The sequence below is a fragment of the Macrobrachium rosenbergii genome, chromosome 13 (assembly GCF_040412425.1).
Source record: "Macrobrachium rosenbergii isolate ZJJX-2024 chromosome 13, ASM4041242v1, whole genome shotgun sequence".
NCBI lineage: Eukaryota > Metazoa > Arthropoda > Malacostraca > Decapoda > Palaemonidae > Macrobrachium > Macrobrachium rosenbergii.
The window spans coordinates 31,291,253-31,310,796 of NC_089753.1; the positions used below are offsets into that span (position 1 = coordinate 31,291,253).

At 36.0% G+C, this 19,544-nt stretch overlaps 1 protein-coding gene across 50 annotated transcripts in view; it reads left to right on the forward strand.

The window, feature by feature from the left end:
• The window catches only part of Zasp52 (Z band alternatively spliced PDZ-motif protein 52), a 150,273-nt gene that overhangs the window by 117,730 nt on the left and 12,999 nt on the right, over positions 1-19,544 (forward strand). For 12 of the 50 annotated variants that reach the window (XM_067114966.1, XM_067115007.1, XM_067115010.1 and 9 more), the window contains 8 exons: positions 6,266-6,398; positions 11,607-11,692; positions 12,077-12,179; positions 12,341-12,422; positions 14,958-15,047; positions 15,996-16,106; positions 18,046-18,507; positions 18,900-19,059. In XM_067114966.1, the coding sequence (XP_066971067.1) occupies positions 6,266-6,398; positions 11,607-11,692; positions 12,077-12,179; positions 12,341-12,422; positions 14,958-15,047; positions 15,996-16,106; positions 18,046-18,507; positions 18,900-19,059 (1,227 nt within the window). Of the gene's footprint in view, positions 1-5,919; positions 6,050-6,265; positions 6,399-11,606; positions 11,693-12,076; positions 12,180-12,340; positions 12,423-13,760; positions 13,833-14,957; positions 15,048-15,995; positions 16,107-18,045; positions 18,508-18,899; positions 19,060-19,544 lie in introns of all 50 variants that reach the window. The other 38 variants (XM_067114962.1, XM_067114964.1, XM_067114967.1 and 35 more) reach the window with 11 other exon arrangements.

Below are 19,544 nucleotides of genomic sequence, written 5' to 3' on the forward strand. Positions count from 1 at the left end.
ATCAGCTTATTAATTTAAGTTGCTCTTTGTGGTAAAAATTTTGTCTATCTCTTGCATCATGTCAGTACATCATGTAAACTATTAACTTCTTAATTGTATTACTATGGCTTCATATATTTTATTTTACAGTTATATGTACGTTCATTCATTTTTTCTTTTGGGTTTTGGGCTTTTGGTTTCGTGTCCTGTGCAAGAAACGGAAATTGATTCAGCACTTCTCCACGAAAAGACCAGCAGGTTACTTTGCTGTGTGACTGGTGCTTTAATGTGTACTGGCTCAGTTGGACTGAAATGCTGAATGGATTTCTGATATATATATGTCAAGATGCAGTACACAGTCCACCTTCTGCTGACCCAGGAAAAGGGAGTAGTACAGTCCATCACGAACAGTACAGTACTGTAGGATTTTTGAGGGAAAAGTACCTAATGAGGGGACATTTGATTAGGAGTTGAGTTAAGGGATCCCAGATATTCTTCTTGGTAAGTTACACTGAAGTTGAAGACTGGCATACAATTACAGTATTAGCACTGAAAGTTAGGGTTAAAGAGCTTTGTCAGTCTCCCTTAATTGCATTCGTATGAACTCACTGTTTAGTGCATAGCTTTCCCAATAAGAAACGATCAGTAGCATTTGTCTGACTATCATTTGAAGTAGGAAATTTTGGCAAGATGGTTTATAGTGGATAGCAAAAATAAGTATTATACAGTTTTTGTTAGAACTTTCAGGGTGACCATTCTAGCTAGGAAGAATTATTACCACCACAATTGTTCAGCTCTTGCCTAATGAAGTCCTTTATAGAGCCATCTTCCAAAATCATCTGTTGCAAGGTGAGTGGTGAATTTGTTTTTAAAATGAGGTATGATGTCAATTAGTATTGCTGTTTAGTCAGTTTTATATTGTAATAAAACGAAAGTGTATTAGCATTTCATTAGCAATATTTATATATTTATTGTGCTATCTGCAGAAATATTTTTTATTTTATGAATTTTAAATGTGCATGTAACCTCTATACAGACAAGTTTTTAGTTCTAGTTTTGATATTTCATAGTTTTTAAAGTTGAATAATTTGTGAAATGTTATGAAAAGAGACCAAGAACTTTATTATTTCAAAACACTTTGGAGCCAACTGCTTTTGTATATTTTGTTGTCAGTGGAATCAAGACCTCATTAAAATCTGTGCCGAGATTGCAAAGCAGTTACAGTATATTCTTCGTTTTTGTGTGTACTTACACCACCTAAACTGGTTTTTTGATGTAGACGAAACTGCTGTTTGGCTCCCTTGTGTAAAAACAGTATGTAGATTAGAAATTCTGTGGAGTTCTGTCACATAGAGAAACGGTACTCCTATTCAGAGTACAGATTTTGAGAATGGTAGAAATGCCAAAGCCTCTTCCAAATTGAGATTGGTCCATAGTAATAGAAAGTCATGCATTGCCTATTTTTTCTTTTACAAAACTAGAAATTTAGTAATCAGAGAAATTAGAGAACAGCTTTAGAAATTCTACATTCTTCCAGTTTTAGGAATTTTAAACTGTTAGAATTACAGAAGGGAACTACTGTCATACTAGTTGGCATCCACTTAAAGCAACACATTTCAAGTATGGTGTCTGTAGCTTTTTTTATACTTTTGAGAAGGTGAAACTATCTTGAGTTTTATGACAAGAAATATACGTAGTACTACTGAGAATGGTGGTGGTTTACAATTCCCTGTACAGGGGAAAATTAGTGCTAGCTTGGTGTATTTATTTATCACAGGAAAAGATCTTTCATTTCTTAATTTGAGAGATGATTGTTCATATAGTAGCAGATAAGCAGAATTTTTACAATGAAATTTATTGACTTAAAACTTATAAACAGTTTCAGTTATTGCTTTATTGTACTTTTGGGTGTGTTCATTTTTGCTTTCATTGATAATGCAGTAAATTTTAGCATTAATGTAATAGTATGGCTAGATATCAAGTTGCGACTAACTGGATAGGAGGTAGTAAACCTACCTTTCCAAGAGAAATACAGTAATTACAGTCAGGGAAAAAGCAACTGGTGAGTGCAACAGCTTGGCTGTAGATTAAATGGAATGAATTTTGTATTTTTCTTATCAACAAATGCATATTTGGTCTAAATTGCCATTCTTAGTCTTTGAATCAAGGTGTCCACACTGCAATCAAACATGTCTGTACTGTAATTTATCACAAATGGGTTAAATACATGTCTGAGACATATTGGTAGTCCTAACCAGTGCTTCATATGATCATCTACCATTTGACAAAGATTCATACTCCACTTACAGTTGCTGATTTGTTTTCAACTGGTTTGTGATATGTATTCAATCATTATTCAATGTGGATTCGTGATATGTTGTACGGTAGTGTGGACGTACCCTTAGGCTAGTGCAAACAGTAGGCTAATACAAATTCCACAAAAATTGGATTTCTCCAACAGACCAGTTTCTCCTAAACCCAATGCTTTGCAGTGCTCTTCAATGAAAGCTCTACCTTAGGAGAAAAGCAAGGAAGGACACAATATAACAATTGAGGATAACAGACTCATGGGAAAAATCATTGATAAACCATTAATAGAGGAATTATAGTAGAGAGAGAGCAGAAGTGAGGGCATTACCATATAATGGTAGACAGGAGAAGTCATTAACAAATCGGCAAAAATTGATGGAAGACAGGGGAAGTCGTCAGCAACCAAATATAAATGGCAGTTTGATGGAATAGAAATATATGGATAGAAACAGCTCAAATAGAAGCAAGAAGTCTTAGTGTCTTACGCTAAACAGTCAAACTTTGACAGTGTGAAATTATTTTAACATTATACAGTAGTTTTTTAAATGTTGTAGCAATAGTGAAAGTATAACAGCAGGAACAGGACAGTTTTATGAAGAACTGATCCATCACATTAAAGTTTCTTAAGAGTTGGCTGAATCTATTCTAACTCCCAACAAGAAAGTAAATTGTAGAAATTAACAATTAGATGAAGTACTGCAAAGCACAGGACCAGTTTTTTCACAAGGGGCAGAATAGTATATGATGGCACAGAGAATCATTATATTACTAGAAAAAATTAGATGAGTTAGAAATGATTAGTGCATGCCCTTCATCAACAATTAGGAATTTTGATAGAGGAGGGGGGGGAAATGTATTTGGAACCAAATTTATAAACTCAACAAAAACCGTCCACATTTGGAAATTAAGTGAAAGGCTGTGATGGCAGCCAGCAGAAGACTCGAGTGCTATATCACTCATAATGTGGATGAGGTCAGTTGGGAGAATTAAGGTAGAAGTCAGGTATAGTGGTCAAGGGACAAGGGAAGAAAGTTCTGTATAGTTTAAGGAAGAGGTACTCTGTCATCTGTTAACGATGTTCACTTAATAATTGCACTAGGCCGATATATTTTTATTGCTGTCTATGTATTTCTTAATAGGATGAGATGTTTTAGTGTAGAACTTTGCTTTGTATACAAAATTTGTCAAGCCACTCAAGATAGTTGAATTCCATTCATTCCATTCATTTACATTTGGAGAGAGATATGCTTTGATATTGAAATGTCACTGGAGAAAAGTCATATCTTTGAACATTGCTTTGAAGCAGCTACAGAATCATGCTTGTAGTAGCATTAATGAATAGTGTTTTCGTTAACCTTCTCTATAAAGATTGTCAGAGGAAAATATTAGTGTTCGTAAGTAATGGCAATTGTATATATATTTTGTTAGCTTTTTTTTTAAGTTCTTTTAAATGTTTTGATTTTGTCTTCTTGCATGTTTTCTTCCCTTATTCACATTTGTTTGCATTGATTGGTGGCATTTTATTTTGCATGGCTTACCTGACTCATATTTTTGCTGATTGCAATGTGTATCGTTAAGTTGTACATGCCTCTAGGAGTTAGTGATTACATTGCAAAAGTCAGTTACTGAGTACAGTATCAGACGCATGATTATTTATCTTGTGTAAAATTAGTAGTGTAAATGTCAGTTTACATTTGATTGTGTATTTTAAATGTTTTCATATGTATATAGATCATGAAGAGAGAAATCTTAACTTATTTTGCAATGTAGGGTGACATTTTAATCTTTATTGAAGTATATCTTGCATTAATGCCTATGATGGTTAAGATGGTTTAAATGTGAAACTCATTCCATTAGAAGAAACGTGGGGCTTTAGATGGTATATTTAGTACAGTACAGTAAATCCTTCATTTCCTTATAAAAAGAAAAAGATGACTTGTAAAGGATGTGTTCAATATTTTTACCAAACAAAAAAGTACCTTCATCATGGATTGTATGGATTGTATGTATCATTGAACTGGGAAGGATAAGTTATATGGAAACAGATGATGTTTTGAGAGCAGATTTTTTTCAGTGTGTTTATTGAATACTGTGGTGGGGTTTCAGGGGTGAGAGTGAATTTACGTGAGCTCTATTAGAAGAGGGAATTCACAGTCATAAAGTATTATTTTAAAGGTGTAGGTTTTTCAGATTTGTGAATATATTGAATCTCAATTCAAAGGAACACGAAGCAGTGCACTAGTATTTGGTTCATGTAATATAAATTTCTATTGAGAGCTGCAAATTGCAAGTCTTGAAGTAATACAAAGTTAGTTGTTTCTTCCCTAAAAGTAAAAGCCAGGTAGAAAAGGACTTTAATAGTATTCTAAATCATTACATGTATTAAGGAAACTTTCTTTGTGGCATTCAGTAATTAAAATGCAGCCAAGAAATAGTCTAATGATAATGATTGTTAATAGCAATAATAGTTACATGGATATTGGTGTCAAAAACATGACGTATTTCATGTCACACCTCTGGCCTTGACTAAATGTTGGATGTTGATGTTCGAACCCTGATGTGAAAGGAAGTGGGTGTTCGTGATCCTAATATTTAGGTTACAGTATTACCCTAAAGCTTCTGCTTTCAAATATTTTAGTGTCACTTTGCTAGCAAACTTCAATAGCTTCTTGTTACATAAGAATATTTAGAAGAAATGATATCTTTTATTAGAGTGCCATTTATATTCTGAAATTGTCTCGGAATGATAGGGGGTTGTAATTCTGAAAGAACCTGAAAGCATAAATAAATGTTCTAAATGTGTTCCATCTTAATAACTGAGATAAAAGATTTTGCTGTTAACATTTTTAGGTAAAAGGTTTGACAGACTGAGTAAGCAGGTTCAACATTATTGTTGATGCATGTGTTTAATATACATCACCAATGTATATCTTTTGAATGTGGGTTATAGTACTGTACTTGGGGGACAATTTTGTCATTGCCAGTACATACTATACTGTATCAATAGGTTTTACTACCATGAGCAGAGGTGCTATTTTGCCATTGCACATAGACATCACATTTGTACTATGCACTGTAAACTTAAAAAACTAAATCAAGAGATTAATGGCTAGCTTGATAATTGCAGTCATCTTTTTCTTCAGTAGATAATAGTTGAATAATACAATGTATAGAGCATGACATGGCTAAGTTCTTTATTTGCTTTATGATGATATAGGCACAGAATAGATTGTAGCAGACGAAACGAATGTGCTAATGTGTTTATTGTTAATCAGACGTTTTCTTTCAGAGCCCCCTGTAATGCATTAGTTGTGAAGCATTTTTGTATATGGTCTTGAATAAGACAAGTTTTGGTAAATTTCCATATACAGTATGTGATGTCTTTACATTTGATATTATTCCCATGTGTTTTAGTATCCCATAACAGTTGCATTTACTTTTGACGAGAGATTATCCATCTGCTTGTTTGAATGATAGTTTATCCATTTAAATCGTTTTCCTTGCATGTTATTCTCTATTCCTTATGAACATATACTGGCTATGAATACCTTAGATGTATGTGGCCATGCACTAGGCATGTTGGTTACATTACGTGCATACTTTGTATCATTGTGTGTGACTGTTTCTCAGAAGTGGCCCCTCTGCCTCTCACAGCAACGCCTCAAAGTTTTCCATCACCTGACTGTCCCTCTCAGGCAAGACCCAAGAAGGAACTGCAACCAGGAGAGAATCTATGTTCTGAGTGTGGTAGACTTATTGTGTAAGTACAAATCAAAGAATTAGACCAACCTGAATAGACTCCTGCACGGGACAGTACTTATCGAGACGGGCACTAATTTACTGAAGGGTTTCACTGGGTGCCTGGTAAATGTTGATCAGATAGAAGTAATGTTTTCAGTGCAGGAGGTTAGGTCAGGTGGTGTGGTAAGGGGAATATTAGGTGATGGTAGTAATGGGTTCTCTATTTCGGGCACAGACAGCCCCTTACCTCGAGGGCCAGGCCCTGCAGGCACGCGCAGCGTACGAGCCCCAGAGACTAAAGCGAAACCCAATGGGGTACCTGGCGTGTCTCAGCTCACCAGATGTTCCGAGTGTGAACGACCCATTACGTGAGTACTGGTGTAGGTCATTTACGGATAATGGAGCACGCATCTTGTCTAATGTTTAATATGACTTGGCTAACTAATCACATGCTTAGATGTTTTGGTTGTCAGATGATGTATGGTAAAGCTGTAAAAAAATTATTGGTAAATGTAAGGAAATTTGTTATAATTTGGAATGCTTATTCATTTTACCCATACGTTCTCATGAAGCAAGTCAAACGGCCGTGAACTTGCATATGAAACTTTCACAAGATAACAAAGGAAAAGAACAAATTAGAGTAGGAATAAAACATCTGTCTAATGGAAAACATTGGAATATGCACCCATAGCAAACGTGAAAAGTTGATAGAATTAACAAAAAATAAACAAATGCTAAATAATAAATGCTGAGTATGCCCTTAAGAAAGGGGCGACACTCAGAAGACTAAGGAAGACCTTCATGCTGAGGCTATGATGATGATAAATTACATGCAATTACATTATTTGGTGTTCATGTTTTGCTCAACATGTATCCGGTTCTAGGTCAGAATGCTACAGTAATAGTTTCTTAACACAAACCAATCACTTTATGCCCACATTTGTAGTCTTCAAATGTCCCCCAGAGTGCAGTCTTTTGTAATGCAGAAAAGGTCAGTGCTCGTGTAACGCACATGACACTGGAACCTTCAAGTTTAACTAAGTGCGGTGTTGTCAACAGCTCTGTCCAGAATTCTCCAGGTTATTCCCTTATTGCAGGATTGCTATAATTAGTAGCCTGTTGTTACTCTCCTTTAATAACTGAAATTCTTACACCTTAACAGCTGCTTACCCATCACTGGTATTTGCCTCTGGTGGTGTGGCTAACTGTGAGAATTTACATATCTATTCATTTATCTTGAAATCTACATTTCTTTATAGTCATTAATATACCAAATTTTAAAAATTTGTATTTTTCATGGATACAACTGTATGCTTTCATGAAAATATCTTGCACAAGGCATGATTCAGATGTCACAGACTAACTAGAAAAAATCCTATCAGGTAGGCCACTGAGTCATGCTAATTGAGACAGCCTACCTTGTCCGCTGTGTTCTCAGCCAAGTTCATGACCATTGGTCATTGAGTTCTCCCATTATATGCTGAGATTTTTCTTTGTGCTTGCATTTTGTGTTACCGCTGCAAGGTCGTCGCCCTCCTTTACTAATGTTTTTCCTGTAGCCTGGTGCTGAATTTGTGAGATTTCAAAGGGCTGAGATCACAGCGCATGTGCTCCCTTTGTTCATGGTGTGCAGGCCACATGGTTGACCTTCATTGTCTGTTGTGTATGTAGTGTGAGTTCTGCTTATTTTCTGGGTCTGTGTGTGATCACAATGGAGGAAAGTAAGCCTGAATTTAGGCATTGTGTGAGCAAGGGAAAACTGTGTAGCAAATTTATGTCCCTAATAGTGGTAGATCCACACTGCGTACATCTTCTGTGAGGGAGAGAATGTTTTAGAGACCATATGCGAGGAGTGTGTTGGCGTGGCAGACCCCTCGGTGGGCCTTGCATGAAAAAAGGCGTTGCAAGAAAGGTAGTAAATGATGCCACAAACTTCAACTGTTCCTCCTGCCAGTTTCAGAAGAGAGTGAAAAAGGGCTAGACAGGACAAGTAACAGAACATGTCAGTGAACTTAAGTGTTACATAGTCCTGTGTGTGTGTGTTTTTGTATTGTGTAGTCTGTGTGTCCATTTTACCATCATGCCTCAGTGAAAGTGTAAGGCCAGGGTGCTGCTACAGACATGTCCAAACTGGAGTCTTCAGTTTCCAGGTTGGCGGCTGAATCATCTCCCTTCTTGGGCAATAAAGGAGCACTCATCTTCAAATGAGATTGCAGTCAACTATCCCAGGTCCAGCCCTGTTTAGCATCCGTACCAGTGTCTATTTCTTGTTCCCACTGCCCAGCCTGCCCACTCATTTCATGCTCTGTCTGCTACCAGGCCTGACCATTCGTCCGCCTTTCTTGCTGCCTGCTCTCCATTTTCCTTGTATGCTGCTCAACATAATTGCTTGACTGACATGGCTGACAGATCTGCCCTTTTTCCTGAGTCAGTGAACATGCTCTTTTTATTAAAGAGTCCTTGCTCTAACCATTTTAAGTTCACTTTATTTGAGGACTGATGCAGCAGCACTTGATGTGACCATTAGTGCTCCACAACCTCCTTTGTCCACCACGGACCAAACTTGAAGGTAACCTGCTTCTGGGACCAAGGTGTTGATGCATTCCTGACAAGACCAGTGACCTATGACGTTGCTTATATATATATATATATATATATATATATATATATATATATATATATATATATATATATATATATATATATATATATATATATATATATATATATATATATATAGATATATAGATATATATATATTTAGATGTAGACGCAGATATGTTTGCGTGTGTAGAATTTTGGGGTTGTGACGAAACAATACAAAATTGGCATTTTCATTCATTCAACCCTATCATTACACAAGGATTTCACTCTTCCTAGCTCTGCTCATTTCGCAACTTTGTAGACTACACAAAGCAAAGTGGTTGATGGCTGCCTTGAAGGGCCAGGTGTTGCATGCTTACTAGTATTACTGTTTGTTAGGTAAAAGACTTGAAACTGTGGGACATGTGAAGATCACAAATTTTGGCATACGTATTTGTGATGGGTTTGTATGAGAGAACTAATTTAGCAAAATTCAATACGTTTGGATTGTAATACATTAACTGGTAACCTAATCATCTGTGGGTTCTGGGATATGTTAGTCAACAAGAATATTGAGCCATGGCTTAAGTAGGATTGCTAAAAAAAGCCCATTTCCTTTGCTTATGAAAATTTTCAGATTTTTAATATAACACATTAACCAGAGGGGTGCATTTGACACAATTCATCATTTCAATAAATACATGACACAGTACCTTTATGAGCAGGTATGCAGTTAATATACTTTGCATGATGGGAATTCATAGCACAGAGCTTTATTAAACTTATGACAGTAACCAACATTACATCTATTATGATGCAATCGATTTTTAAATCTTGAAGGAAGTTTAACTGCCTGTCATTTTTTTATGAAGTACTCTATCTCTCATATGCAACACAAGTTCTAGAACAGTGGTTTGTGTCACAAGAACACCTATTTAAATGCTTGGAGACACTTGACTGTGCACCTAACTTCTCTAAGTCTGTCATTATCAAGAAATTAGTTTCCCATAGCCTTTGTTTTATTTTTTTATAAAAATTAAACGTATCCTATTTCATTATCAGTCTTAATAGGTTTCTTGTTCTGCTTTCTTAGTAGTGTCTCATGGGTTCTAAAAGACGTTAAAGTGTTACATTGAACTACCAATCATTAGAAGTCTCTGTGCTGGGCTGGCAGCCCTTGGGCAGACAAAGCGTCTTTTATCTGTGGCAGTTCACTATCTAACTTTCAGTTCAAGCTATGATGGAAATTTTGACGGAAACACCGTCATAATTAAAGGAAAAATACTGTAGTATTTCACCAGTGCTGAAGGGTAAATGATGTGTACATCAATATTACAAAAAAGATTTTTTAACTGAAAAATGTAAGGTATCTTGCTGTAGTTTTCATTTGCAATCCCAGTGAAAATGGAATTATGATGTAAATATATATGCATTAAATATACTGTGCATATATCTCTTGCATTGCTTCAGGCCTTAAATATGATTGATATTTTACAATTCTTCCTCATTTTGCTGAACAAAATCAACTTGATCACATACTGCTCATATAACGTGACACAAGCTCTCTGTCCTAGTCCACTGTATACTCTAATAGTAATTGCTTCTATGCCTTTTGAATATTTCGGTAACTGCTAAACATCCCACAGTCAGGTGTACTAGTACTCGAACTGGCTGTGACTTGAAACTAAAAGTAGAGCCTTGCTACCTGCAGGTGCTTCATCCAGAATTTTTTTTAAGTTCGAATATGCATGATGATGTCTAAGAAAAAATGATTTGTCATACTAAAAGCTCATTTATGGTAAATTTTTATGCTATTGAATTTTTCCTCGTCAAAGCTGTAAAGTACAGTATATTAACATTGTAATTACACTTATGTACAATATCCTTGTATATATGTAAATTATAGGCTTACTGCAGCTTCAGCTGTCTAAAGCAATAGAGGTCTTATCAAGAGAATAGTTACAGTTGTTTCATTGGCTGTCTTGGGTATCAAACATTGTTGGTACTTGGTCTTTTATAAATAATTTTTTACTGCAGGGAATTCAGTTCATTGCATTATACTGTATAAAATTTTCTTTTATGACATTTTGGCACATAAAGCTTTGCATGCTTAGCAAATCTTTATATTATAAAATTGCGAGAAATGTTAAATGGGACTTTTGTTTAATTAAGTGGAGGTTGTTTACATTAAAGTGGTCACGTAACTGCAGTTTAGAACTATTTTGGTCACTACTCCCATTTTTCTGACTTGAAACTAAAGTATAATTGATAGGATAGGTTGTGAAAATTCTGTATATAAATGCAGCACTGAAAACTGGATAAGAGCCTGTTAAATACTAGCAGCTTTTGATTTGCACAGAGAGAAGTAGTTTCCCATCTAATTATGTTGCCTGTTGAGTATTTTGCAGTGTCTTGTGCATTTCTCAAATTATTCTGTACTGCAATATAATGATACTTTTCATTTGTGATTCTTCCTACAAGTAAACTTGAGGACTTAGTAAAATTCATGGAACATACAGTACTATTCAGTAGTTTAACCAGATTAATGAGCAAAATGATACCTTAGAGAGGCCTGTCTTCAGAGTTTGGAAGCACTGTGATTTATTTATCATTGTTAAGAAGGTAGCTTACTGTGAAAAGGTGTACGATATTGAGGTATGGTTTTACAAATCACCTGTATACTGTAATGGTAAACCGTTCTACTCGTGTGCCTTTGAAAATTCATAGCATGTCTAGTCCTTTTCACTGATTTCACAGTGTTCTAAAAGATTGTTTTAATCCTTTTATTCCTGACCTTCAATGAATGAAAAATGAAGCTTTTTGCTTTATTTTATCCCCACAAGACGAGTATATTATAAGAGTATGTAGGCATTTATCCAGAAAGTAGAATCCGGGTTTATGATCTAGATAGATAGCTCTTTAAATGTGGATGGCATTGTGGACTTGAACTTCTGCACTGCTGCAGTAACTTGACGGTAGGATGTGTGTTTCAGCGGAGTGTTCGTGCGTATAAAGAATAAGAACCTGCACGCAGATTGCTTCAAGTGTTCAACCTGTGGATCCTCACTAAAAAATGTTGGTAAGTGTTGTGCATTCCCTTGTTCCTCTTGTTTATCTGAGATTTTTCTTATCCTTTACTGTTAGTTTGTGACTTGTCAAAAAACCTCAGTTTTCATGGGTACCTGACAGTAACACATCCCTTTCATCATACTGTACTGTACAATGTTTAATCTTGGTTTCTTTCTGATTTTAATTTGTTATTATAGGATTCCTTCAAGGACAGTTGGTCAGAACATGAAAAAAGTTTGTATTGAATAGGAGAAGATACTTAGGGGAATACTAGTAGAGTTTTGCAATTCTTAGCAAAACTGGATTGAGTTTGTGGGTTTTTGGGGGGAGACTGGAGGTGCACTTTATAGGTTACATGGCAGTGGAAAGGGTTACTGATTGTATCTTTGCCTAGGCTACTACAACATCAATGAGAAGCTTTACTGTGATGTCCATGCCAAGCAGGCTGCTCGCCACAACCCACCCGCCCCCAACATGGAGCCCGTCGTGGTCAAGCCGTAAGTTTCCTCCTCCCACTAGCTGCGCCACCTTTTTTTTTTTTTAATCTAGTGTCTTGATTCTGGCACTTTTTAAAAAAAAGTGTACAGTTTTTAAATTAAGTGTCATACATCATGATATTATAAGTAACTTAATGTAATGCATTTGTTTTTATTTGTAGCGGTGCTGTCCCGCCCGCTGGAGCAGTGACCGCTTCTGCGGCAAAAGTGGCACCTGCCCCAGCTCCTGCCCCTGCCCCTGCTGTAAGTAGTACCCAGAATTGTCTTGTATGAATCAAAATTACAATATCACAATTAATATCTCACAACATCCCTCCAAGTTTCACAGGACTATGAAACGGAATATATAAAATAGTTGGAAAATTAAAAAGCATTTAATTATCAGTACTGTGGCACACGTTGCTTGCTTAAAGGGTAAGCACAATGTACCTGGTTTACTTTGCCTATTTAGGAGTTTTTGTACCTAGAGAAACGAACAGCAATATCCGTTATCCAAACATTTTCACACCTGTCAGTTAAGAAAAAATTTGGCTAGCCCCATCTGTCAGCATGACATCATTTCACAATTTAAAAAAAAGTAGGTAACAAGGCTTATTACAAATTAGATGCAAGTACATAATGTGGTATGCTGGAAATTAGGTTTCAGTCCACTCTTCGTTTATTGACATGGTTAAGCACAAATGAGCATATCTTTACCATGAGCTAAAATCTACATGATTGAATTAAAAAATTTAGAACATTTATCAAGAATGCAGTATTGTTTACTTACTATGACAGCCTTCAGAATTATGGACTGTGATGTCATCGGTATCCATATATATCTTGAGATTTATTTTTGGAAAGCAACACCCACAACTGGTTTTGCATTTTTAATTGAAATCCAAAGAGCTATTCAAATTACATTTTTGCAAGTAATGTGCTTACCCTTTAAATATTTGTAAGATTATCCTTTTACAATGTGTTTATTGTACTTGTTGGATCTTTGTGAATAAAATTCATCTGTGTGTGTGTAGGATTTTCCCTGAGGTTGCTGATTTGGTGAGCACCAGATACTGTATTAATGAAGTTCGTTTGTACCTTAGCTATGTGATGCAGGCCAACTTTGCTCATTTCCAGCTAAAGGCCTTTCTCAAAAGACATGACCTATTTGCAGCATTGCGACTGGAAAAAACTCAGAACACTAAATATGTAACTGAAGAGCATAGTATTTGTTTTAAAAAGAGATATAAAGTTGCATTAAGCATGACTTTTGGGGGTTGTCTTGACTTGAATTTACAGTAGAGTACTTTTTGTCCTTTTCACAAAAAGGCATCATCTGGGTTATCAAGAACTATATGAAAGTACCAAAGGATAAACTAGAATAGAATTGGTAATTTTTTAGCACAAATTATCTTGATGTTTATTAGACACACCATTTTATAAAGATAAAGAATTCAAAGCTGAGTATTAAATATTTGGCTACTGTGAAGCGTTAGGATGCACTAATGAAATAATTCCCATGTAAAATATGTCTAGACTGGAGAACTGTCCAAACAATATAAATGGCTTTAGAATATTTCTTTTGAATCTATTGCTTAACAGCCGTTCAAGCCTCCAGTAGGTGGAGTTCGTATTGTACCAGTGCGTGCGTATGCCCCGGTAACCCCCACCAAGGTACACAACTTGAAACAATAAAACCGATAAGATTAACATTTTAAATATTGTAGAGTGAACTAAATATAGTTTAACATTTCATCAAAACTTCTGAGTGCAGGTTTTTCCATCTTTTTCCGATTGACATCTGTTGCAAAGTTTACTTGAAAGTTAAGCACTACTAATAAAACTTAGTGGCGAGTATTGCTTTGTTACTTTATTTTGGGCTTTTTATATCTGTGGTAAACAAGATTTTTCATTACAATAATCATAGTTGCATAGTAAGTATGATAGTGTAATTAAGCTGTTGAAATTTAGAATTTGCCTAATGCAAAGCAGCTATAATTTATGACATCGTTGAAATTTTTATTAATTTGATTTCGTTTTTCATATGTTGCGCATATTGAGTTCTCTTGCCACTTTGGCTGAAACCATCACATTTTGAAAAAATATTCAGTACTAGGTATAATGAAAGTATATTTGAAAAGGCAGAGGCTTTTTTGAAAGAAATTGTAAACTGAATTATCTATCAAATTTTGTACAGTATCAGGAACAGTCCGTCATGTGTACAGTGTAACAAAACAGTGTATTGTGCATTTTTAAGAGGTATAACTACCTTATGTACAGAGCATATGTTTATGGTCTTCCAAAAACATGAACTGCCACAGTTACAATATCATGTTACATTTTTCATTACTACTCAGTACTGATATTCCGTTTTATTGGTCATTAATAAAATAATATTTTGATCTTGTTTTAATGAACAAGCATGAAAAAACTTGATGAATATAGAGTAGCAAATACATTTTGCCAAGTGGTAAGTAGTTTAGCTTAGAAAATCTAAAACCTGTGGTTTGCTTAAATTTCCTTTGTACTGTACAAACATGTTAATTGTGTTTTATATTTTGAAGTGTGTTAAATGATTTAACTATTCACTATTACTGTATTACATAACATTGTGGTATAAATGTGTTTAGCTTGCAGCTCACCCATTATAAAAACATTTGTATATGTTTTACTGTTGATGACCTTAGCCTGATGTCATTCGGGCGGTTAGTAACTTCTTGTACTTGTGAGGACTTAGAGGGAACCGAGTCTGATTTCGGTGGTGGAGCACAAACTATTAGTCGCACCAATTTTTTACAGCCCGAGCCACAGCCTGTTACCCAAGAACCAGAAGAAGTACAACCTGAACCAGAGCCAGAAATTGTTGAGGCACCCCAAGTGCAGCCTGAGGTATAAAAAATTGAAATTTTCAGCTCTGACCGGGCTCTCTTAGACTCGATAGTACCTAGTGGGAGTCTGTTACAGAGCTATTGGCTATGTTGCATCTTGCTCATATCTTTCTTCCCTAGTTCCATTCAGCTTTAGCCTTTTTTTTTTTTTTTCTATTGCCTGGTTGGTCAAGGTTGTCCAAAGAATGTATGAATGAATGTTTCCCGATTGCATACAGTAGTCGCCTTCTCATTATTTATTGGTTGTGTGGATTTCAGCAGCAAAGTTCCATGCTGGAGTCTCAGATACCCAATTCATTATTTTTTGTTTTTGTTTTGTTATTTTTGTTTAGCATGCATATCTTGGAGATGGTTTTAAGATAAGTTGCATACATATTATTTCAAATTCATTATTAAAAGGCGGGCTGAATACCATCTATACTCTATAGCATTATAATAATTAATTGGGAACTACTGGTGTTTAACATGCTAAATTTATAGTTGGCTCCTTATTTCTTGTTCTTTACAGCTTTTTAGCATAACTGGGGAATTTTATCATAAGAGAACCTCTTGTTACATCTTCTTTTAATGTGCCAACGCATAAAGTTAGTTTTCCCCTGCTAGCGTAGACTTACCATCTCTTTGCGACTCAATATGACATTAACTGTTTAGTCATTTGCAGACCTAATGCTTTTCCAGCAAACAAAGCTGTTGCCTAATATCTTTTATTTATTGGTTTTTAGTTATTAAGTTCGGTTAATATGTTTATACTAATAACGTTACTCAAGGTATAGGTCCAGAGTTGTTGTAAAGTTGAAATATTGTATTTTGGGAGTAGTGTTTTGTTACCTCGCTGGTACTTCTCATACAGTATTGGTATTGCAGCCACATATTGCTTTCCCTCTGGAGGCGACTGTATTCTGTCTTGTGCGCGTAGCCACCACTCACGGCTTCGCCTTAACAATTGCAGCCTGTTGTTGAGCCTGAACCAGCACCTGCCCCAGTTCCAGAACCTGTTGTGGAGGCTGCTCCTGCCCCAGAACCAGTTCAGGCTGCACCAAAGCCTGCTCCTGCCCCTGAGGTATATGCAGTTGTGAGTAAAGCCATCTGAGCTCCCAGTCAGCTGGTTATGTCTTCCGTGGTATTTCATTGGTTGCTGAAATAGAGAAACTTGCCCCAGAATGTTTTGGATATATGTCTGGATATTTCTTTGATGCTGGTGGGATTTGCTTTTTGCATTGTCTGAGAAATAATTTCTTGCAGTAGTCTCTAGTTTTGGAAAAATTCATACCATATTTTTCAGTATATATGTGTGTAAATGGTTTTTTTTATAACTAATTTTCTTTTTATTTTTAGAAAGTGATTTACTTTTGGCATTTTTCAAAATTAGCTTGGAAGTGAATTTGCATAGCCTTGAGACACCTATTCAGTCACTTAATAGGATTTTCATAATAGTTTAACGTGCCAATTTTGTCAAATTAATGAGCAATTTAAAGATCAGGAAGAGTCAGGTTTAGCTTAGTTTGCATGCATGTTTTTTTTCTAATGTAGTTAATACTAGTATCCTTTTTTCACTATAATTGTTTATCCTACATGTAGAGGGGTTTGTTCAGAATCAGCAGTCAATGGTTATTATGGTGGAGATAAGCTGACTGGCTCAGTATGAGCATCCTTACTTCTGTGCATGACTGGCTCTGCCCCAGTTGCCTCAGACTTTCTATAGTCTTGGAGTAGAGGTCAGGCCACATGTTGATGGCATGCAACATATTTTATTCTTTGGAGACTTGCTGGTTTATTCATGTTTTTAGAAGCATGATCCAGTGTGAAACATTAGTTTGAACTGTACCTGATTACTTTTTAAGTTTGAGAATGTCAAGGGCACATTCTCTAAAAGAACATAAATTAAGATTAAACTGACACACCGGAACGTGTACACAGCTTTCCAGTGTGTGTGCATATTTAAAGATTTTTTGCCAAACAATTTGATAATTTTGTGTGTGGGGTGTTTAGTAGCTGGAATCTCTTAGGAGCAACAGTACAGTGTAGTAATTCAACTATTTGCAAAGCATACCATACAAAATTCTGGGGTCTTCAATATTTTTTTACTTTCTTTGAAAGTGACCTGGAACAATTTTATTTTAGTGCATTGAAAATGTCAGTTATGAATATTTAAAGCTTAAATCCTCTCTCATCTTAATACACATGTGACAATAGTAGTTTATTGGTAGATTTTCTCTTATAATCCTGGGAATAGCATACAGTATTTGAAAGACAATTCATTGAGAGTTTTACAAAATTGCTCATATGCAAAATCTAGTACCCAAACTAAAATGACCGTTGTAATGTAACGGACTGATAGATTTTGCAAGTTTTGTAGCTCTTCTGCATTTTAATTTATTTGAGTATGGGTATGATATATTAATTTCATTGTACTGTACCTGATAAAGAATAATAACATGGATTTAAAGAAATTAAGAATGATTTAAAACAAAATTTTTAAATAAAATGCAATTTAGATAAAGTTCTTGTTTTCTATATCATAGTACTGTCTGTGCATGCATGCTAGAATGCACAAATCTATAATTTTAAGTACATCAGTATGTTGCATTTGTTAATGTTCTTGATTTGATCAGTGATTTAAATTCAGTATTACAATACAGGGATCAGATTATACAATACAGTACTGCACAGTACTTCATCATAGTTCTCTTGTTATACTGTATACTGTACTGGGATTGAAGTAAGTGATGTAGTCACCAAGAATGGGATAAATATAGTTTGACAGAAGGTCAGGACAAAATTGTTTACCTTTTGGTCAGGGGGTGGTATGCTAGGCTACACAGCATCTGTTATATTTAGGCACGTGGCCAGCTGGCAGTGCTGTCAGGAGGTAATGTAAGTGAATGCTCGATATCAACCATACTTTTGTGCATGAAAGTGTAATTTTTATTTGTTTGGCATTATTAGTTATGAAAAAGATTGTGCCTTGTGTGACCCTCGACATGCTGGAATCCTTGCAGGGTCAGACTTCTGAAATTGCTTCGGAAGCCTCAGTTGAGCATGAGGAGGAGCCTGCTTTGAGTAGGGAGGTAGGAAAATTGCCTGATTTGGCAACACATGATGAAAGTAATCTGGGAGAGGTTACAGAAGCAGATGATACATTATTGGAAGGGCATGGTGATGATGTAAACACTGATGATATACAGGACTTTGAAATTGAGCCCGATGCACTCGACTCTGATGCTGTGCTATCATCAGAAATTACACCAGAATCAGACGCAGTACCAGAGTGTGAAGTAGGTCCACCTAGTCCCGAAATAGCACCATCTCTTGAAACTGCTCAAGAACCTCAGCCAATAATTGAGGATGTGCCAATCACTGTTGAAGAGTCTAAGACAGTAGTGGAGGAGACGGGGGTACCTGGAGAGTTAGTAACTCCCCAGGCATCTCCGGAACCTGAACCTGCTGTCCCTCTGCCAGAGGTAAAGTTGCGCATGTCCCTCGCGCATGATAGTGGCTGGGCCAGTGCCACAAGTTTCTTTAGCTCAGTTTTTGTAAAATTGCTTGCTGTTCTAGATACTATACTTGAATGATTTTTTTCATCTTTTCATAATTTTCAAGAAAGTTTAAGGTGCAAGTTGCAATTCTTGAGACTAACCCATTTCGTAAAGCTTTACTGGTGTTTTGAAGCTTGAGTTAGAATAGCCTGGGGTGAAGATACATATGTCTTGATAGTTCTGGCCAATACCCTGGTCTTTCTCTTTTGACCACATAGAAGACTTCATTCTCCGTGCCATTATGTCTGGCCAAAGGGTGTCGTCTTGGTTCTCCTAACGAGTGTTTTTCTGTTCTAACAAAGTTTTCCGTGTTGCAGCCAGCGCCGGCTCCTGCACCTGCTCCTGTCCCAGTCCAAGTCCCCGTGGTGCCAATGGCGGCCCCTCCTCCAACCTTTGCCCCGGCGGCCCCAGTCCCCCAGCAGCAATTTGGTGCTCCTGCTGGGAACATCAATGTGCGGGCGCACATTCCCAAGAAAGGTACTGTACAATATGAGTAAATATGTAATTGCAAGACGGCCTGTCTGCTCAATAACTTAGGCACATCTCTATTCATACATGTTTAAAATGATTCAAAACTGATAAGTGCTGTAAACATTAATATTAGATAATGAAATGTGCCTTTAGTTGCATACAGCTGTACTGCATTGTATATTTTTAGTATATGAACATAAAATACTTGTAAAAACATTTCTAGAGCGGAGTCATAGTATGTCGTTCTATTTGCTTCACTGCTAAAATATCAGAATTAGCTTTTCTGTGGGTCAATATTGAGTTGCATTAATTTTAACTGGAAACTTACAGAAATTTTTAACGTGTGAACTGAAGATATGGCGATTGCTTTTCAGGGTCATTTGAGTTTCATTTGCTTACAATGGTTTTTTGAGTTTTAATATATACAAAATGCTAAGTAATTAATGAATGGTGGAAACAGATAAAAATTTAATGCAATTAATTTGATTAAC